We start from the raw sequence: 18,940 nt of genomic DNA, 5'->3' as shown, positions 1-18,940 counted from the left end.
CAAATATACCACAACTTGTTAATCTGCTCTACTCTTGATGGAAATGTGGGCTTTTTCTCTATTGACTATTATAACTAATACTGGTGGGAACATTGTTATATGTGCACCATCGGATACCTTCATGCATGCGTTATTAGAAAATAATATAGAAGAGAACTTCTGTACTCCTATCTAGAAGTGGTAATAAGAGTGAATGTTCATATTTGGTAGATATTCTTAACAGATTTCCAAAGTATAGATGGGCTATTTTATGTACCATTTTATATTCCTAACACCAGTATGAGAGAGTTCCCATTCTTCCATATCCTTGTGAACAACTGCAGATACCAATTTTTAAATTTTAACTATCTATTAAGTATATAGTAACTTCTCAGTGTGGCTTTAATTTTTTCTCCCTTATGACTAATGATGTTGATCATTTTCTTACAACTTTAAGTGCCTCTTAAGTCCTCTTCCCATTTTTCTGTTGGGTTTGTCTATTTTTATTGATTTGTAACTTTTTATGTATTTAGGGTACCATTCCCTTATTAGTTATATATACCATAATTCTTCTCCAAACCCTTAGTGTACTGTCCCTTACTTTTATTATAGATCAATATATCAATCTTTTCTTTTATGATTATCAATAATGTTCTGTTTAAGGACATCTTTTTATTGAAAATATTTCAGTTTCTTCTGTTTCCTAAAAGTGTCATAGTTTTATTGTTTACATTTAGATCTATGAATCACTTGGAGTTTAATGGTATTGATTTTTTTGGTATTTTAATGACACTAATGACACTTTTTCAACAGTATTTTTTACTGGAATTTATTAGTATTATTTTTTGACAGTACTGGGTTTGAACTCTGTGCTTTGCATTTGCTGAGTAGGTACTATACCTCTGTGTCACATCTTTTACCCTTTTCTGCACTGGTTTTTATGAGACAGAACCTCACTTTTTGCCGAGGCCTATGCTGTGTACTGTGTACTGTGTACTGTGTACCTCAAGCCACCTATTTTATGCTTTGTGTTATAACTGGGATGATAGGCACATGCTACCACACCTAGCTGCTTCTGTTGAGATGGAGTCTCATGGACTTTTCTACTTGAACTGACTTGGAAGTGCTATCCTCTCAATCTTAGCCTTCTACATAGCTAGGATAACAAATGTGCATCACTCCATCCAGCTATCGGTTGGATAGAGGTAGTCTCACATGTCTGCCTGGGCTATCCTTGAACTATAATCTCCCAGTCTCAGCCTCTGAAGTTTATAGGATTATAGGCACGATCCACCAGTACCTACTTTAATTTTTCAGATAGGATCTCACATTTTTGCCCAGCAAAATAAAGACTGTGATCATCTTAATTATACTTCTCCTATAGCAAGGGTAACAGATAAATATAGGATCTCACTAACTTTTTACCACAAACCTCTTGATCACCACTTCCCAAATAGCTGAGGTTACAGATGTAAGCCACTATATTTGGCCTTTGGAATTGATTTTTATACATGAGGTGAGCTATAGGTTAAACTTGTTTTATTTTCTCAAATGAAAAACCAGTCAACACTGTAATTTTTTAAGGCCATTCTCAGTACTAAGAATGCTACCTTAGTCATAATTCAAATATCATACATATGGAACATTTTTCTATCCTATGCTATGTCAGTTCAAATATAGAGAATCTTTTGTTAAGATTGAAGAATGTTCTCACTGCTATTTCAGAATTAATTTTATATTCACCTATAGGCTGTTAGTATTTTTAATCTAATGGATTAAAGAACACACTTGTTTGAAATTGCACAGAGAATTTGTTTATAAAAACATACAAACTAAAATTACAATTAAATGGTCTTGAGTTGTTTTTATTTTTGTTTTTCAGGACATCCATGATATAGTCTTCTATAAACTGAACTTTTTCAAGAATTCTCTGAGGGCGCCATGTTGGATTTTGTTACATCATGACTTAATCTGAATGCAAGAACAAGAAATAAGTTTTACTTCTAAATATAATGAAGGGCTTTGTATAACCACTGGCCCTGACTAAATTCTGATGAGCATTTTAGACATGAGTTTACATCGGCAAATGGGTTCAGATCGTGATCTTCAGTCTTCTGCTTCATCTGTGAGCTTGCCTTCAGTCAAAAAGGCACCGAAAAAAAGAAGAATTTCAATAGGCTCTCTGTTTCGGAGGAAAAAGGATACTAAACGTAAATCAAGGGAGCTAAATGGAGGGGTGGATGGAATTGCGAGTATTGAAAGTATACATTCTGAAATGTGTACTGATAAGAACTCCATTTTCTCTACAAATACCTCTTCTGACAATGGACTAACTTTGATCAGCAAACAAATTGGAGACTTTATAGAGTGCCCTTTGTGCCTTTTGCGGCATTCTAAAGACAGATTTCCTGATATAATGACCTGTCATCACAGATCTTGTGTGGATTGCTTACGACAGTATCTAAGGATAGAAATCTCTGAAAGTAGAGTGAATATTAGTTGCCCAGAGTGTACTGAACGGTTCAATCCCCATGACATTCGTTTGATACTAAGTGATGATGTCCTAATGGAAAAATATGAAGAATTTATGCTTAGACGGTGGCTTGTTGCAGATCCTGACTGTAGGTGGTGTCCAGCTCCTGATTGTGGGTAAGAAGATTTTGACTTTTCTGAGTTAATTGGTTGTTCCCTGGAGATAAGAATTTGCTTACTGTTACTGAAAAAAACAGTCTTAACATGCAAGACAACTTATTTGTTTAAAGACTAAACTGAGCATATATCATGTGAGGCACTATATTCGTTGTTAATGTCAAGAATCATAACTTGTTTTTATTTTGTCTCTTTATTCAATTCCATATTTGGAAGGAAGGAATAAGATAGTGAGAACAGGATTTACCTGTATACAATACTGAACTTTCCTGTCCAGTTGGAGAACTTTTATTTGGGACTAACAAAATGATCAGGATTATTGGTGATGGCAGTTATTTTTGGATATAAATAAATGATCCTTTTGAAAAATATCATAATTGCAGAATAATGTGCTCAAGTTTGTATATGTAAGAGTTTCTAGTCTCAAGATGTGCTACATATAGTGTTGTACTATTTCATTTACTTCAAGTTTTTAAATTATAAATACCATTTAATCACCACTAAAGTTTTTTATGTTAACATTATCCACTGTTCATAGTGCAGTTATTATGTTCATTTGTCAGAACTAAGAAAAAAGTCATATATCGTTCAGGAATAGAGAAAGCCATAAACAGTAAGACTTACTTATATAAATAAAACAAATATAAGTAAGAGCTTATGAAAACCTGGAATTTCCAGGTTATAGAGTCTCAGGCATCACTGGAATATGAATTTATCAAATTACAATTTTGGAGGCAGGCATGGTGATGCACACAGGAGGATCATGAATTTGGGGCCAGAGTAGGATACATAGGAGATTGTCTTCAAAAAAAAGAAAAATACAATTTTAGGATTCATCATCTGAATTGGATGCTTATTGATTAATAAATTTTAATATTGTATTTTATAATTTAAAATAAGGAAAGTTGTATTTCTAGTGTGTACACATAAGTCTTGGTTTTCTCTGGTATGAGTAGCACTAAAGACCTATTAAGGATTTCAGTAAAAATTTTATCAGTTATTTATGAATTCATGAATTTATTAATTATGGGTAGGACAAAGTGGGCTGTAGTGAGCTAGGTTTCCAGGGACAATGATATAACCAACCTCTAAGAAAATACTGTTCAATAATGGACAGTAAGTATCTTCAAATGATGTGATATGATTGTATTACTCTTTTTTGTGGTGTAGAGTTTGAACTCAGGGTTTTGAATTTTCTAGGCAAGTATGCAGCTAATTGAACCATAGCCTGTTGTTTGCTTTAATTATTTTAAAGAAAGGATCTCACATTTTTACCCAAATCTGGCTTTGAACCTTGATCTTCCTACCCTAGTCTCCAAGGAAGCTGGGATTCTAGATGTATGCTACCAGCTTATTGGTTGATATGAGGTCTTGCCAATGTTTTGCCTGGGCTAGCCATAAACTGTAATCTCCCTGATCTCTGTCTCTCAGGTAGTTGGGATTATAGGCCTGAATTATTCATGCTTAGCCTCTTATTCTCTCCTACCTCTCCACTACCCCAAGACCATAATTCAAACTCAGTACCTGATGCTTTTGCTCATTGGCTTGTTTTCTACCATGTGAGCCACACCTCCAACCCCCTGTTATTATTCTTTATAAACTCTTGGATGTATGATATTTCAGAAACTAATACTTTGGTGGTATTTTTGCTGGTACTGGAGTTTGAACCTGGCCTTGTGCTTACCCAACTGGCACTTTACCACTTGAGCCATGCCCCCAGGTCAGCTTTTTGCTGGTTATTTTGTAAATGGAGTCTCACAGACTTTACTGCCTATGCTATCTTTGAGCTACAGTCCTTCAGATCTCAGCCTACTGAGTAGCTAGGATTACAGATTTGAGCCCTGGATGCCCAGCTACTTTGCTATAGTTTTGAAATTTTTTCTTTCATTGAGACTTTAATTTTCAAAAGTAAAATGTTTCATTATGTTAAATATTTTGAAGAAGATAAATGTTAATGTCTAGTTAAATAGTAACTATTATGAAAACAATCAGGCTTAATATGTAAGCTTAATATGGAATTGCCCTTCATTAATTTGACTAAATTAATTTTTGATTAATTACTCTTTACTGATTTTTGGTGTTGATGGTTGTCAATAATTTTACCCACAGAGGCAGAGAAAACATGTTACACATACACATTTTTGGTTTATACTGGCTCTCTAGTTAAGAACATATATTTCATGTATTTGATCACATTGTAAGTTTTATGTTAGTATTAATGTAGAAAATATCCACTAACATTAAGCTTGTATGTGTATTTTGAAGACATTATACTAGACAAGCCTTATTTGAAGTTACAGTATTGTTTATTATGAACATGTATAAATTTTGGATTCCTATCCTATCATGTTACAAGGATTAGGATGAATTTTGTTGTTGTTGTTGTTGGGTATGAAACCCAGAGTCAGGGAAGTATTCTGCCACTAAACTTTGTACTCCACCCCTGTGAAGTTGATTTTTAATCCTACACAGTAAACTTCTCATAGCTCTCACTTATTATTCCTCATCTTCATTTCCTAAGTATCTGGTTTGGTTTGGTTTTTGTAGTACCGGAGCTTGACCTGTGGCTTTGTACATGCTAGGCAAGTGATCTATCACTCAACTCTACCTAGTCCCCATTTTAACACTCAAATATTTAATGTACCATGTGTTAGGTAGTAGAGATTTAATAACAAAAGACAAAATGGCTTGCCCTCATAACTAATTAAAACCTTTTAATATGGAAGAAGCATCCTGATGCATACTTAAAATCCCTGCACTAGGGAGAATGAGGCAAGAAGATTTAGAGTTCTGGGCCAGTGTGGGCTGCAGAGTAAGTCCCATTTCAGAAAATAGAGATAATAGGAGCAGGGAGAAAATTTTAGAACTCAAAAGAAGGACGTTTTAAATTAAAATTCCATTTACTTAAGTCTCACATTAAAAAATATTGGTAAATGCCTGAACATTACCAAATCATTCATAGAAATCTGTATCCACAGTGCTAGGACCATTACTATTTACATAGCATTTAACCTCCTTCACTGTACACATGAAAGATTTCCCCCTTCCCAGAAATGATAAGAAATTAGGAATTTTTCCTTTTTCGTTGGCCATTTTCTTTATCTGGCATTAATTTTGTTTAAACATGCCTAATACACTGTCTTAGAGTAAGAAAGACTACTGACTTAGCATGTATTGGAGATCTCTTGAGATTTCTGACCTAATACTGTTTTCATAGAAGACAGATGAAATTTGTTTAAAGGAAATTGTTTCCAAAAATTTGCCTTAAGAAAAGGCTTAGGCAGAAAGATCTGAGTGTTGTGCTATGATTTAACCAAAGTAAGAGTTTTTTGCTGGCCTGTTTGTAGGACATAGCAGTCCTTGCAGTTTCAGAGAAAACTTTCGTTATGGCTAGGAAAAAGAATAGGGTTAGGAAATTATAAGACGAGGAGAGGAGAACCTGTCTCAGATAAAAAATACCAGATTACTTTCTGCTTTGGTGCCTTCATTTGCATGTTTTAGGCAGATAACAGAAAGTTGACTTTTTAGCCAGGAGCTGGTTGGCTCACACATGTAATACCAGCTACTTAAAGTGTCTGAGATCTGAGGATCACAGTTCAAAGCTAGCCTAGTCAGAAAAGTCCATGAGACCCTTATCTCTGATTAACTAGCAAAAGCCAGGAGTACCACTGTGGCCCAAATGCTTGAGTGCCTGGCTGCCAAGCACAAGGCTCTGTGTTCAAGCTCAAGTACCAGCATATGCGCGCGCACTCTCTCTCTCTCTCTCTCTCTCTCTCTCTCTCTCTCTCTCTCTCTCTCTCTCTCTCTCTCTCTCTCTCTCCCATTTTAATTTTTCTTTTTTTTTTTGATGGGGAGTAGGGGCCATAGAGGATTTGAACTCAGGGCCTTGTGCTTAGTAGGTAGGCACTCCAGCACTTTTAAACACTTTCTTTCTTTTGTGGTTACAAATCAATTATTGAATGAACTAATCTGACTCTGTCCTTTACACAAAAACGTAAGTCCTCTTACCCTATACAAGGACATAAGAAGTTCATACTACCCTATACTTTATTTAGTGTAATATAATAAACTATAAATTACGTAGTATCAAACTGGTTTTTTAGAACATATAAATGGCATTCAGTGATAACACTAGTTGAGAAGAGGATACTGTTTTTAATGGATTAAGAAAAATGAGGCCATTAGTTTGGGATAGAATTAAAAATGTATATGTCCTGTTTTATATCTTATTCAGCAAAGAATTCCATAACTTGACAATTATTTGACATACTAGAAATACTTTTATAGGTTAACCTTTAAAATATTTGCACAGGCCAAAGACCTAACTTTTTCTCCAGAGGTGAAAAGTGTTACTTCTTACATGTACTTGGAAGAAAGTAACTAGTACTTGGAAAACAGGTCTTGTATATAAGGATCCATAATGTTTCAGTACTTGTAATTGATGATTAGTGATTCAACAGACATTCATAAAAATATTCTGAGAGTTAATGGTTTGAACTGAGTTTGTTCTTTTTTAATTTTATTTATATTTTTATTATTATCTTCAAGTAGTTGTACAAAAAAGTTCCCATTCTACAAAACAGTATATGAATATATGAATACAAAGTGTCTGACAACATTGTCACCCATCGCTCCTAACCCTGAGTTTGTTCTTACTAATTTAGTTTTCTTCCTAACCATAAAATTAGACCAGATACATTTTAACATAATTCAATTTATACTACTTATACATTATTAATTGTTATTACAATTCTTGGTATGCTTTAGGGAGTTGGTTAAGAAGTAACATTTTTCACCTTACACCCTTATTCAGAACATATTAACATATGACACAGAGACACTTATTTTTCTTTTACTATGTAGTTGACTAAAGAAAATACTTTTCTAGATATTCAGGTAAAATACCAATCCTCAATCCTAAATTTGACAGGCTTCTCCAGTTAGTCTCAGGTAGTCTGAGCATCTATAAGCTTCTCTTGCAGCTTGCAGTAAAGCTGAACAGAATGCTTCCTTTCTGAAGGATGCATATCCTAAGAGGGAATCAGGAGATGAGCTTTACTTTTTTTTTTTAATTTTACTGTAAAGGTAATGTACAGAGGGGGTTATAATTACATAAGTAAGGTAATGAGTACATTTCTTGTCTTACTTTCATCTAGATATTCCAGAGATAGTAATCAAGTTAGTCACTGCTTTTCCATTGGAATGACAGAAATTCCTGAAATAGAAGCATGAGCCTCTTGATTCTTGTATAAAACTTGACTTTTCTCATTAACTGAATCAAATAATTTTGATACTGTGGTTATATTTTCTTTGTTCTTTAAAGGTAGTCAGTTGAAAGCCTTATGCGTTTGTAAAACTTAACTTGTACTCCCGCTTAATTATTTTTTCCAGTATTGGGTTTGAACTCAAGGACTCACACTTAGTTGGCTTGCTTGCTCATAGCTGGCACTCTACTCCTTAAGTCATGACTCAAGTCTGGCATTTTAATGATTAAATGGAGAGTAGTTTCTCGGATTTTTCTTCCTAGGCTGGCATCAAACCTCTATTCTCCAGATCTCAGCCTTCTGAGTAGCTAAGATTACAGGTGTGAGCCACAGATGCATGGCTTTTTTCATTTTCTTATCAAAACATTTATTAAGACCATAATATCTTCTTAAGATTACATTTGGTTGGCTGTTTTTTCCTCCTTTCTTGTTCCTTCAAAAGGAAATTGTAGAATATACCATCCTAGTTGCTAATCCCAATTCCTCAGTGTTATCAATAGTATAATATGTAAAAGGCTAATACCCTCTCCCACAAAACAAAAATCAAGGCCAAATAAATTCAGGAAATAAAACGTTCTATTTATTGTGTTAAAAATTATTTTAGTGGAAGTGGCGCTGTAGCTCAAGTGGTAGAGTGCTCGCCTTGAGCTGAAGAGCTGAGGGACAGCGCCCAGGCCCAGAGTTCAAGCCCCACGACCGACACAAAAAATAAATAAATAAATAAAATTATTTTAGTAAGGGGGAAGAGAAAGTGATAAAGGGGGTAAGACTGATTGGAATATATTGTGAATATGTAAAAATCTAACTGTGAAACCCCCTATATAACTAATGCAAGCTGATTTAAAAATTCTTCAGCAAAATCTAGTATAAAATAGAAAATAGGCTTATTAACATTTCCATAACTTGACCATTGAATCTTTTCTTGGTACACCTCTTAATAATAATGGAAAATACTTCAAGAAAGATTGCCTTTTGCATTCTCTTCCCATTTTTCCCACTTTCTTCCTATCTCTCCTACTCCACAGCAGGGTTAAGTTTTTCAAGTAGCTGAAGCCTTTTAGCCGAAGGTATCTATCCCACTGTTTAAATACTGCCTTATTTAAATCTCACACACTTTATTTTTAAGATTATTTTACTTTTTTGAGACAGGATCTCATTGTTTTTCATTTGGCTTAATTCCTGATCTCAACTGATGGGCTTCCTGCCTCAGCCTCCCAAGAGGCTTGGACTATCTATGTATGCTACTATATCTGACTTAAATATTAATTTTTGAGATGCATCAAGCCCATATTTTGACCAAATGATGAATGGGTAGATCTTAAGGCTAAATAAAGATCTTAAGTCAGTATTAAATGTTTGACATCATAATGTAGGAATGATAATTTTCCTACACAGTCAACTATTGTTTTGCCCTGATAATTATAACTCGTATTTTAATAGTTGTATGTAAGCAGTCACTTTAATAATGTCAGTACTTTTGTTCATAGCAAAATAGGTAAATTCAGGATAAAGTTTTATAATAATGTATTTTATAAGGCAGTACACTTTTAGATACAAAGTTTGGATAAATCTGAAATCTTGTCCATTTGTAAGTCATTTTCTTTCTTTCTTTTTTAAACTTGTGCCGGTCCTGGGGCTTGAACTTAGGGTCTGGGCACTGTCCCTGAGCTGCTTTTGCTCAAGGCTAGTGTTCTACCACTTTTGCCACAGTACCACTTCTGGCTTTCCACTTCTGGAAATCATCTTAAAAGAAGGTTGGAAGTTGGTTGTGGAGAAGCGTGTTTCACATTTTCTGTTTTCTTGCCATACGGATTCCATAATTTTATGGATATTGTACCAGATTTGGGGCTATCCATGTCATGAAATTTGGAAGGTCATACTTGACAGTCTGCTTTTAATTCTCCTTGTCAGTATATGAAGAACTTGCCTAAAAGACTTTTTCTTGAAAGACATAGAGTCTAAATCATCAGTTAAAAAATTGTTAGTCCTAGCTGGGTGCCAGTGGCTCACCCCTGTAATTCTAGCTACTCAAGAAGCTGAGATCTGAAGATCACGGTTCAGGGCAGGAACATCCATGAGACTTTTATAAACTCCAATTAACCACCAGAAAACTGGAAGTGACCCTGTGGCTCAAGTGGTAGAATGCTAGCCTTGAGCTGAAGATCAGGGACAGTGCCCAAGCCCAGAGTTCAAGCCCCACAACCGATGGGCCATTGCAACAATGATGCCCACAAGACAGTATATTGGAAATGAACTTTATAACTTCGGTGGGGGGGACGGCGAGGGCGAGGAGTGAGGAAGGAAAGGGATAGTGGAGAACAAGGGAAGGGGTAACAATGCTTGAGAAGAAATGTACTCGTTGCCTTATTCATGTAACTGCAACCCCTCTGTACAGCATATTTACAATAAAATAAAATAAATTTTAAAAAATTGTTAGTCCTAGCCAAGCACTGTTGGCTCACAACTGTAATCCTAGCTATTCAGGAGACCCAGGTAAACAAAGAAAGAAGCAAACAAAAGCCAGAAGCGGAGCTGTAGCTCAAGTGGTAGAGCATTAGCCTTGAGCAAAAAAGCTCAGGGACAGTACCCAGACCCTGAACATTTCAAGCCTCAAGACTGGCGCGCGCATGCGCACACACACACACACACACACACACACACACACACACACATTGTTACACACACACACACACACACACGCACACACACAAATTGTTAACTCTTGCCAGGTGCCTGTGGGTTATGCCTATAATCTTAGTTTCTCAGTAAGCTGACATCGGAGGATTCCAATTTGAAGCCAGCCAGGACTGGAAAGCCTGTGAGATTCTTAGCTCCAGTTAACCACCAAAAAATCAGAAGTGGAGCCATGACTCAAGTGGTAGAACCATAGCCTTGAGCAAAAAAACCTCAGGGGTAGTGCCCAGGCCCTGTGCTTAAGTCCCAGGACGTGTGTGTGTGTGTGTGTGTGTGTGTGTGTGTGTGTGTGTGTGTGTGTGTGTGTGTGTGTGTGTGTGTGTGTGTGTGTGTGTGTGTGTGTGTGTGTGTGTGTGTGTGTGTGTGTGTGTGTGTGTGTGTGTGGTGTGTGTGTGTGTGTGTGTGTGTGTGTGTGTGTGTATTATTCCATGGTAAATTGAAACCCCTTTATACAAGTCCCAGAACACGTGTGTGTGTGTGTGTGTGTGTGTGTGTGTGTGTGTGTGTATTATTCCATGGTAAATTGAAACCCCTTTATACAACCACTTAAAGATCATTTTAAATATATAATAAAGACAAAAATGCTCTTGAAAATTTTGTTTAGTGATATGAACACAATCTTCTACAAAAGTTATAATTACAATATATAACTTAATTTGAATTAATCTACTTTTATAAATATATACTCAATATTTTTTTGAAATTTATTGAAAACTTTCAGTATTCATATTAACTGTATTATTTTCTTATTTATTTTAAAGCTAAATTTGAACTTAATTTGTTTTTTCAATCATCTTTAAAGATTATAGTATTTTACTCTTGTAACATAATGTACTTTTTTTTCCCCCAGTTCTGGAGCTTGAACTCAGGGCCAGGACACTATCCCTGAGCTTCTTTTGCTCAAGGCTAGTACTTTACCACTTAAGCCACAGTGCCATATCTGGCTTTTTCTGTTTATGTGGTACTGAGGGCTTCATGCATGCTAGGCAAGCACTCTACCACTAAGCCACATTCTCAGCCCATAACATGTTTTTTGTTGTTGTTGTTGTTTTTTGCCAGTCCTGGCACTTCAGCTCAGGGCCTGGGCTAGCACTCTACCACTTGAGCCACAGTGCCACTACCAGTATTTTCTGTTTATGTGGTACTGAGGAATCAAACCCATTCATGCAAGGCAAGCAGTCTACCACTAAGCCACATTCCCAGCCCACATAATGTACATTTATACTTTAGTATCTACTAAAATTGTAAAGGATTTCTACTGCCATGTCTACAATGCACACCAATACTTGTTTTTTTAAGATAATCATATTCAATCTATGTTATTGTTGTTATTATTGTATTATGTTTTTGAAACAGAGTCTCAACTCTGTTGATTAGTATGGTCTGTGGAACTCTTCATCCTCCTGCCTCAGATTTAAAAGTGCTGGAATGATTACAAGGCAGTCACTGTCAGCTGTTAAGTTTTTGATGTAAAAATGATAATAACTTTTACAATCACATAATCCTTAATGAATCACAATTACAAAAATACTAGAATTTTTATTGAAGCATTCGTTTGCTTATGAGGCCAAACTCTAAGCTAATTCTGATTTGAACTGAATACTCAGTTTATGACATTATATTTTATGTGTGGAAGACTTGGTTAAGGAGAGATTAGATTGGTGGAATTTTCATCAGCTAGCTTAAACCTCTCTCTGGCTTTGTAAATTGTGACTGTAAAGACTATACTTTAAATCATAGACATTTTAGATTCTTAACTAATAGAAAACAAAGTACAGGGTATTTTTTCTGGAATTAAAGTAAGTTATCTTAAGCTTAGCTTTAACAACTTATTTTAGTGATTTAAAATTGTGCTTAATTCTATATTGTTTAAACATGGTAGCTAATGGTAGATAATTCTATAAGAAGTGAAGTAGAATTTAAGATGAAAGTTTAAAGCGTGAAGTACCTACTTAGGGAACAGCATATCAAAAATAAAAGAACTTCCTGTCTCGTAAAAGCTTGCATAATTTTATAGATTATCTTGAAACCTGATATAATCTCAGTTACCATTATTATTCAGCTTTTAGTGCCAGTAACAAGAAGAGCCCAGAAAACTCCCGTATATTTCCAGGCAGAAGGAAATGTTTGTTGTTTTTTTTTTAAAGCAACTCTTAAATATAATTAGTACTTGTTTGTTTTCCACTTTTCTTAAAAAAACAAAACAGGAAGTGGCGTTGTGGCTCAAGTGGTAGAGCGCTAGCCTTAGGCTGAAGAGCTGAGGGGCAGCGCCCATGCCCAGAGTTCAAGCCCCATGATCCGCCCCCCCCCACACACAAACTAGAAACATTTAGAAATTCTGTAATTGAAAGTTTTTCTGCTATAGTTATACATGCAGTTATGAGAAGTAATAGATTCTGCATACTCTTCACACTGTTTGACAAAGCTGTACAACAATTTGACAGTATAATTATCACTTATATAAGAATATTGGCATAAAGTGGGGCAACAATCCCACACACCTGTAATCCTAGCTACTCAGGAGGCTGATATCTGAGGATCATGGTTCAAAGCCAGCCCGGTCAGAAAAGTCTGTGAGGCTCTTACACCACTCAGAAAATCAGAAGTGGCTCTGTGGCTCAAGTGGTAGATTGCTAGCCCTCAGTTGAAGAGCTCAAGCCCAGAGTTCAAGCCCCACGACCAACCAAAAAAAAAAAAAAAAGAACATGGGCATAGATAAAATCTAGTCATTTTATCCACATTTTCCCATTTGTACTAATTTGTGTATGGATGTGTATTATCATGTGTAGGTTTATATAACTATCACCAAAGTATCATAACAAAGATCATGTTTTTGTTTTGGTTTGGTTTTTTCCAGTCCTGGGGCTTGAACTCAGGTCTTGGGCACTATCCCTAAACTGCTTTTGCTCAAGGCTAGCATTCTACCACTTGAGCGACAGCACCACTTCTGGGTTTTTTCTGTTTATGTGGTACTGAGGAATCGAACCCAGGGCTTCATGCATGCTAGGGAAGCACTCTTCCACTAAGCCATATTTCCAGCCTGATCATGTTCTTTTGCAAGAAGATTAACTTCCTTCCAATGCTTTCCCAGCAGCCACTAATCAATTTTTGCATTTCTTAAATTTTGTCACCGAAGCATATAGTTTTAACTTTTGAGCTTGACTTTTCATTTAGCATAATTCCCCACAAGTTCATCCAAGTTACTTGTGTTAGTAATTTTTTTAATTGTTGAGCAATAGTCCATGATGTACATTTATGCACCATACTTTTATTGTTTACTTGTTAGAGGATATCTGCACTCTTTCCAGTTTGGGGATATTATGAATAAAGCTGCTAAGAATATTCATATCAAAAAACTTCTATTTCTGTAGGACAAATTCTTAACAGTTCCCTGAATTTAAATCTTAAAATTTTAAGTACCAAAAATATTGATACAAGAGAACGGGAATTGAGGCTCTCTACCATTCTTAGTCACCTTATTTGAAAGCAAAAGCACCCAATCTACTTCCCAGTTAAAGAATTTCAGTTTGTATACTTTTTGGTAGAAGACTAATACCAATGATCATTTCACCATGCAGTTTAGAAATTAAAGTGTGAAAATGACAGGGTGTCAGTGATTCACACCTGTAATTCTAACTACTTAGAAGGTTCAGTATACTGCGATCTAGGATTGTAATTCAAACTTAAAGCTACCCATGGCAGGAAAAGTCCATGAGACACTTATCTCCCATTAACCAGCAGAAAGTAGGAAATGAAGACTTAAGCCTTGAGTGAAGAAGTTAAGGGACAATGCCCACACCCTTCAAACCCTAGTACCAGCATGCACATACACACAAAGAAAAAATTAATACATAAATTACAAGGTAATCACAAAATTTATGTTAGTGCAATATGCCATTAGCTGAGAGATATATCTGATTCAGATTCATTACATTTTTAATCATTATCTTTTAATTTTTCTGATTTTAAAAATAATTGTGGAAAATAAGAAATAAATAAGAAAATTAATATTCCAACACCAGAAAGACCAAACACCAAGGCTTCTTGGTGTATATATGCTACTAAAACAATTTTAAAACATTTATAGTTGTACTTGTAAAAGTAAAATTTGAGCTTTAAGAATGCTTTAAGGTTACTTGGGTGTCTTCATTTGTGGACTGTTCATTTTTCTCTCATTTTCATATTGGTGAGATAATGTTAAGGTCTATGACGGTTTGCCTAATGCCAAAGAAAATTTCAGGAATAATACCTTTTTTACATTACTTTTAGCTCTTGTTTTATGTCACATTTTAAATCATTTTCTTTGTTCTTTCAAGATATGCTGTGATAGCATTTGGATGTGCCAGCTGTCCAAAATTAACTTGTGGGCGAGAAGGCTGTGGAACAGAGTTCTGCTACCACTGTAAGCAAATTTGGCATCCAAACCAGACCTGCGATGCCGCTCGGCAGGAGAGAGCCCAGAGTTTACGTCTAAGGACTATCCGTTCTTCATCTATTAGCTATAGTCAAGAGTCTGGAGCAGCAGGTATTTAGTTTTCTTTTTTTCTAATAAGATATCTGACACATACAGAATACCTAGTAATTTAGTGTAAAAAGGAGTATTCAATTACTCTCATCAGCTGTGCTCCCTTTGCTTTTTCTTTTTTTTTCCGATCGTGGGGCTTGAACTCTGGGCTTGGGCACTGTTCCTGCACTCTTCAGCTCAAGGCGAGTGCTCTAACGCTTGAGCCACAGTGCCACTTCCGGTTTTCTAGTGGTTTATTGGAGATAAGAGTCTCACGGACTTTTCTGCCTGGGCTGGCTTTGAACCGCAATCCTCAGATCTCAGCCTCCTGAGTAGCTGGGATTACAGGCGTGAGCCACCAGCGCCTGGCATTCCCTTTGCTTTTTAAGAAGTGTCTTATATTTTAAGTGGTTTTCTGTCGCAGGAGCACTTGTTCTTCCTGTAAGAAAGTGCTGTTAGACTGGTAAGATTTTATTGTCCTAAAAACAAAAAAATGTCATGATTATGTATAAAGATATTCAGAACCAGTTGTTTATAAAGGCATCACAGGCCAACCTTAGCAGATATTTCTAATATTAACTTTGAATCTATCACCTGTAGATTTCTCCTGGTTTTGTAAATAGCACAAATTAATTGTTTTAAAGATTTAAAACAACATTTATTTTTGGAATCATTTTTGTTTCAATATTTTTGGCAATATATTTTTTAAATTTGTTATTGTAAAGGTGACATACAGAAGGAATTACAGTTACATAAGCCATATAAAGAGTACATTTCAGCCAGAAGTGGCACTGTGGTTCAAGTGGTAGAGTGCTAGCCTTGAGCTGAAGAGCTGAGGGAAAGTGCCCAGGTCCAGAGTTCAGGCCCCACAACCGACAAAAAAAAAAAAAAAAGAGTACATTTCTTTTTATCTCTCTCTCTTTTTTGCCAGTCCTGGGGCTTGAACTCTGGGCCTGGGCATCATACCTGAGCTTCTTTTGCTCAAGGCTAGCACTCTACCACTTGAGCCATAGCACCACTTTTGGCTTTTTCTGTTTATGTGGTACTGAGGAATGGAACCCAGGGCTTCATGCATGCTGGGCAAACACTCTACCACTAAGCCATATTCCCAGCCCTACATTTCTTTTTGAACAATGTCACTCCTTCCCCTCGCTCTCCAGTTTTTCCCTCCTGTCCCCACCCACAAAATAGTTCATTTTCAACACTGTCACTGCTGCATTTGTTCATCCTTTGTCCTACCATTTCTGTGCCCTCCACTTACTTTCCTAAAGACAGATAACTGAACAAACAAGACAAAAAGTGCAGAAAACAAAAACAGGAACAAATAGAAAACAAAAACCTCTTGTTTCCACTTCTGGAATTCATTTTGATACATTTTTTTTATATGGTCAGATGCACATGGTTATCCTGCCTATGTGATCCTCTCCTAAGAATATCCTCCTTTGGTCTCTATGTGAATGCCTAGAAACCTGTATAATTTATCATGTCCCACTGTATTTTTTTTTATCCTTTTGCCATGCAGTGTGTTTACTTGGAGCTTTATAGGCCCGTTCTAGTACCACAAATGAGGGAAATCATGCAACCTGTGTTTCTTTGGTTCTGGCTTACTTTACTTAATATTATTTTTTCCAAGCCTTTCCATTTCCTTACATATGATATAATATTCTTTCTGATGGATGCATAGAATTCCATTGTGTTTTATATACACCACATTTGTTTGATCCATCTGTTCTCTGAGGGGCATTCGGTTGATTACATATCTTGGCTATGGTAAACAATGCTTCAATGAACACAGTTGTGTTGGTAGCTTTAGTGTATCCTTGTTTGTGTTCTGTTAGATAAATACCCAGGAATAAAATTGCTGGGTCAGAGAAATTTCTGTGTTTAGTCTTTTGAGGTGCCTCCATAATGTTTTCCATAGTTACTGAACAGGTTCACACACCCACCAACAATGTAGTAAAGTTCTCTTTGGCCACATCCCTGCCAACATTTGTTATTTTTAGTTTTCTTGATAATGGCCATTCTAACTGGGGTGAGGTGGGATCTCAATGTTGTTTTGATTTGCATTTATTTTATAGCCAGAGATGTTGAATATCGTGTCTATTGGCCATTCTCACTACTACTACTGAGAAGTCTCTCTTTAAATCTTTAGCACACTTATTAACTGGGTTGTTGTTTCTTTGAGTTTATTTGGGGGGGGTAATTTTTTTAACTCCAATATATTTTTGATATGAGGCCTTTGTCTAATGTATAGCTGATAATAATCTCCCATTCTGTGGATCTTCTATTTTCTGTTTATCTTGCTGTGTTCTTTGCCGTGCAGAAACTCTTCAGTTTGATAGAATCCCATTTATCCTGTCTTTGATTTGTTGTGATTCTGGATCTTTACTTAGGAAGTTTCCTCCTGTGCCTCGGAGTCCTACTGCTTTTTCCTACCCCTGCTTCCGTAATATTCTCATGGTATCTGGGCTTATATTGAGGTCTTTGATCTGTTTAGAATTGATTCTGATACAGGGTGATATGTAGGAGGTCTAGTTTCAGTTTTCTACACATGGATAGCCAATTTGCCAGCCCCATGTCTTTCTTTCAACCTGTATTTTTGACTTATCAAATATTAGGTGGTGGAGATCTGTGGGTTTGGTTCTGGGTCTTATATTCTGTTCCATTGATCCTCAAGCCTATACTTATGTCATTACCAAGTTGTTTTTATTGCTATGGCTTTGTAATAGAGTTTGAAATTTTGTATTGATAATCTTCCAACACTGATCTTCCTGCTAAGGATTGTTTTTGCTCTTTGGGGTCTTTATTATTCCAAATGAATTCTTGGATTGCTTTCTCTATGAAATACATTTTTTCTTTACTTTTTTTAAAGTACATCTCTCACATTTAATCCAGGAATAAGAATATAAATCAGACTTTAGTTAGACATTAAGAATTTTAAGGTATCTTTGGCCAGGAATTCAATATTCTTTAAATATTCAAAAAATAAATTTTCTATGAACATATCTTTCCTTGCTCATTGAAATTGCAGTGCTGGGCTGGGAAGGTGGCTCAGTGGTAGAATGCTTGTCTCCCATGCATGAAGCCCTGGGTTCGATTCCTCAGCACCACATAAGCTGAAATTGCAGTGCTTAGAAAATATTTTCCTTGATTTTGACTGGAAAAAAACTTGGAGATACAGAAATTTGTAATGAAAGTAATACATATTCCACCAGTAATATATTCTGATTTTCATATACTTGATGTGATTAGAGAAAAGGTTTTATTTAAGCTTCCTGGAAATTTTAATGTTTAATATTATATAGAGTATATCTGGATTTTCATTCTTGTTTGCTTACTAATTTGTTTCTGTTTCATAAAGATTTGAGTGAAACTCAAAGTTATTAATAATAATTTGTGGGTATGTGTTCAGAAGCAATTAACAGAGGAACAGAATATATCTGAACTATTCCCTAAAGAGTCAGCAGTAATCATTAGGTAGTTCACATAAAAGTGATATTCTCTTCTGAACTAGGATATTTATTGACCACAGGACATCAAACATATAGAGTAAAAGAGAATAGACTCTGCAGTTTGAATTCTTGGATTTAAATCTGGGATTTTCTGCTTCTTCTAATGTGGCCTAGTCTTATCTTTAAAATATAGATACTAACAAAGCTTATGTCTATTGAGTTCAACTGTTCTTAGCTCACAGTAAGTGCTTCTGGGATAAGAGACAGGCAAATGTTAGAACCAGAGTTATCTGCTGGGGATTTGAGCATGTCTCATCATTAAATTAAAAAATCATAGAGGTGGCTTTTGTTATATTTTAATGAACATTATGAACAAGTATTGGTCTTCCTCAAAGTAG

At 35.7% G+C, this 18,940-nt stretch overlaps 1 protein-coding gene across 1 annotated transcript in view; it reads left to right on the top strand.

Moving 5' to 3' along the window:
- Rnf19a (ring finger protein 19A, RBR E3 ubiquitin protein ligase) overlaps positions 1-18,940 on the top strand; it is a 48,530-nt gene that overhangs the window by 10,245 nt on the left and 19,345 nt on the right. The window contains exons 2-3 of the mRNA XM_069991147.1: positions 1,862-2,628; positions 14,903-15,111. Coding sequence (XP_069847248.1) covers positions 2,033-2,628; positions 14,903-15,111 — 805 coding nt within the window. The 5' untranslated portion in view covers positions 1,862-2,032. The remainder of the gene's footprint in view (positions 1-1,861; positions 2,629-14,902; positions 15,112-18,940) is intronic.

The sequence above is a fragment of the Dipodomys merriami genome, unplaced genomic scaffold (assembly GCF_024711535.1).
Source record: "Dipodomys merriami isolate MVZ:Mamm:240054 unplaced genomic scaffold, mDipMer1.0.p SCAF_4, whole genome shotgun sequence".
Lineage (NCBI taxonomy): Eukaryota > Metazoa > Chordata > Mammalia > Rodentia > Heteromyidae > Dipodomys > Dipodomys merriami.
Note: the sequence above shows the minus strand (reverse complement) of the source record. Positions and strands in the feature narration are given on the sequence as shown.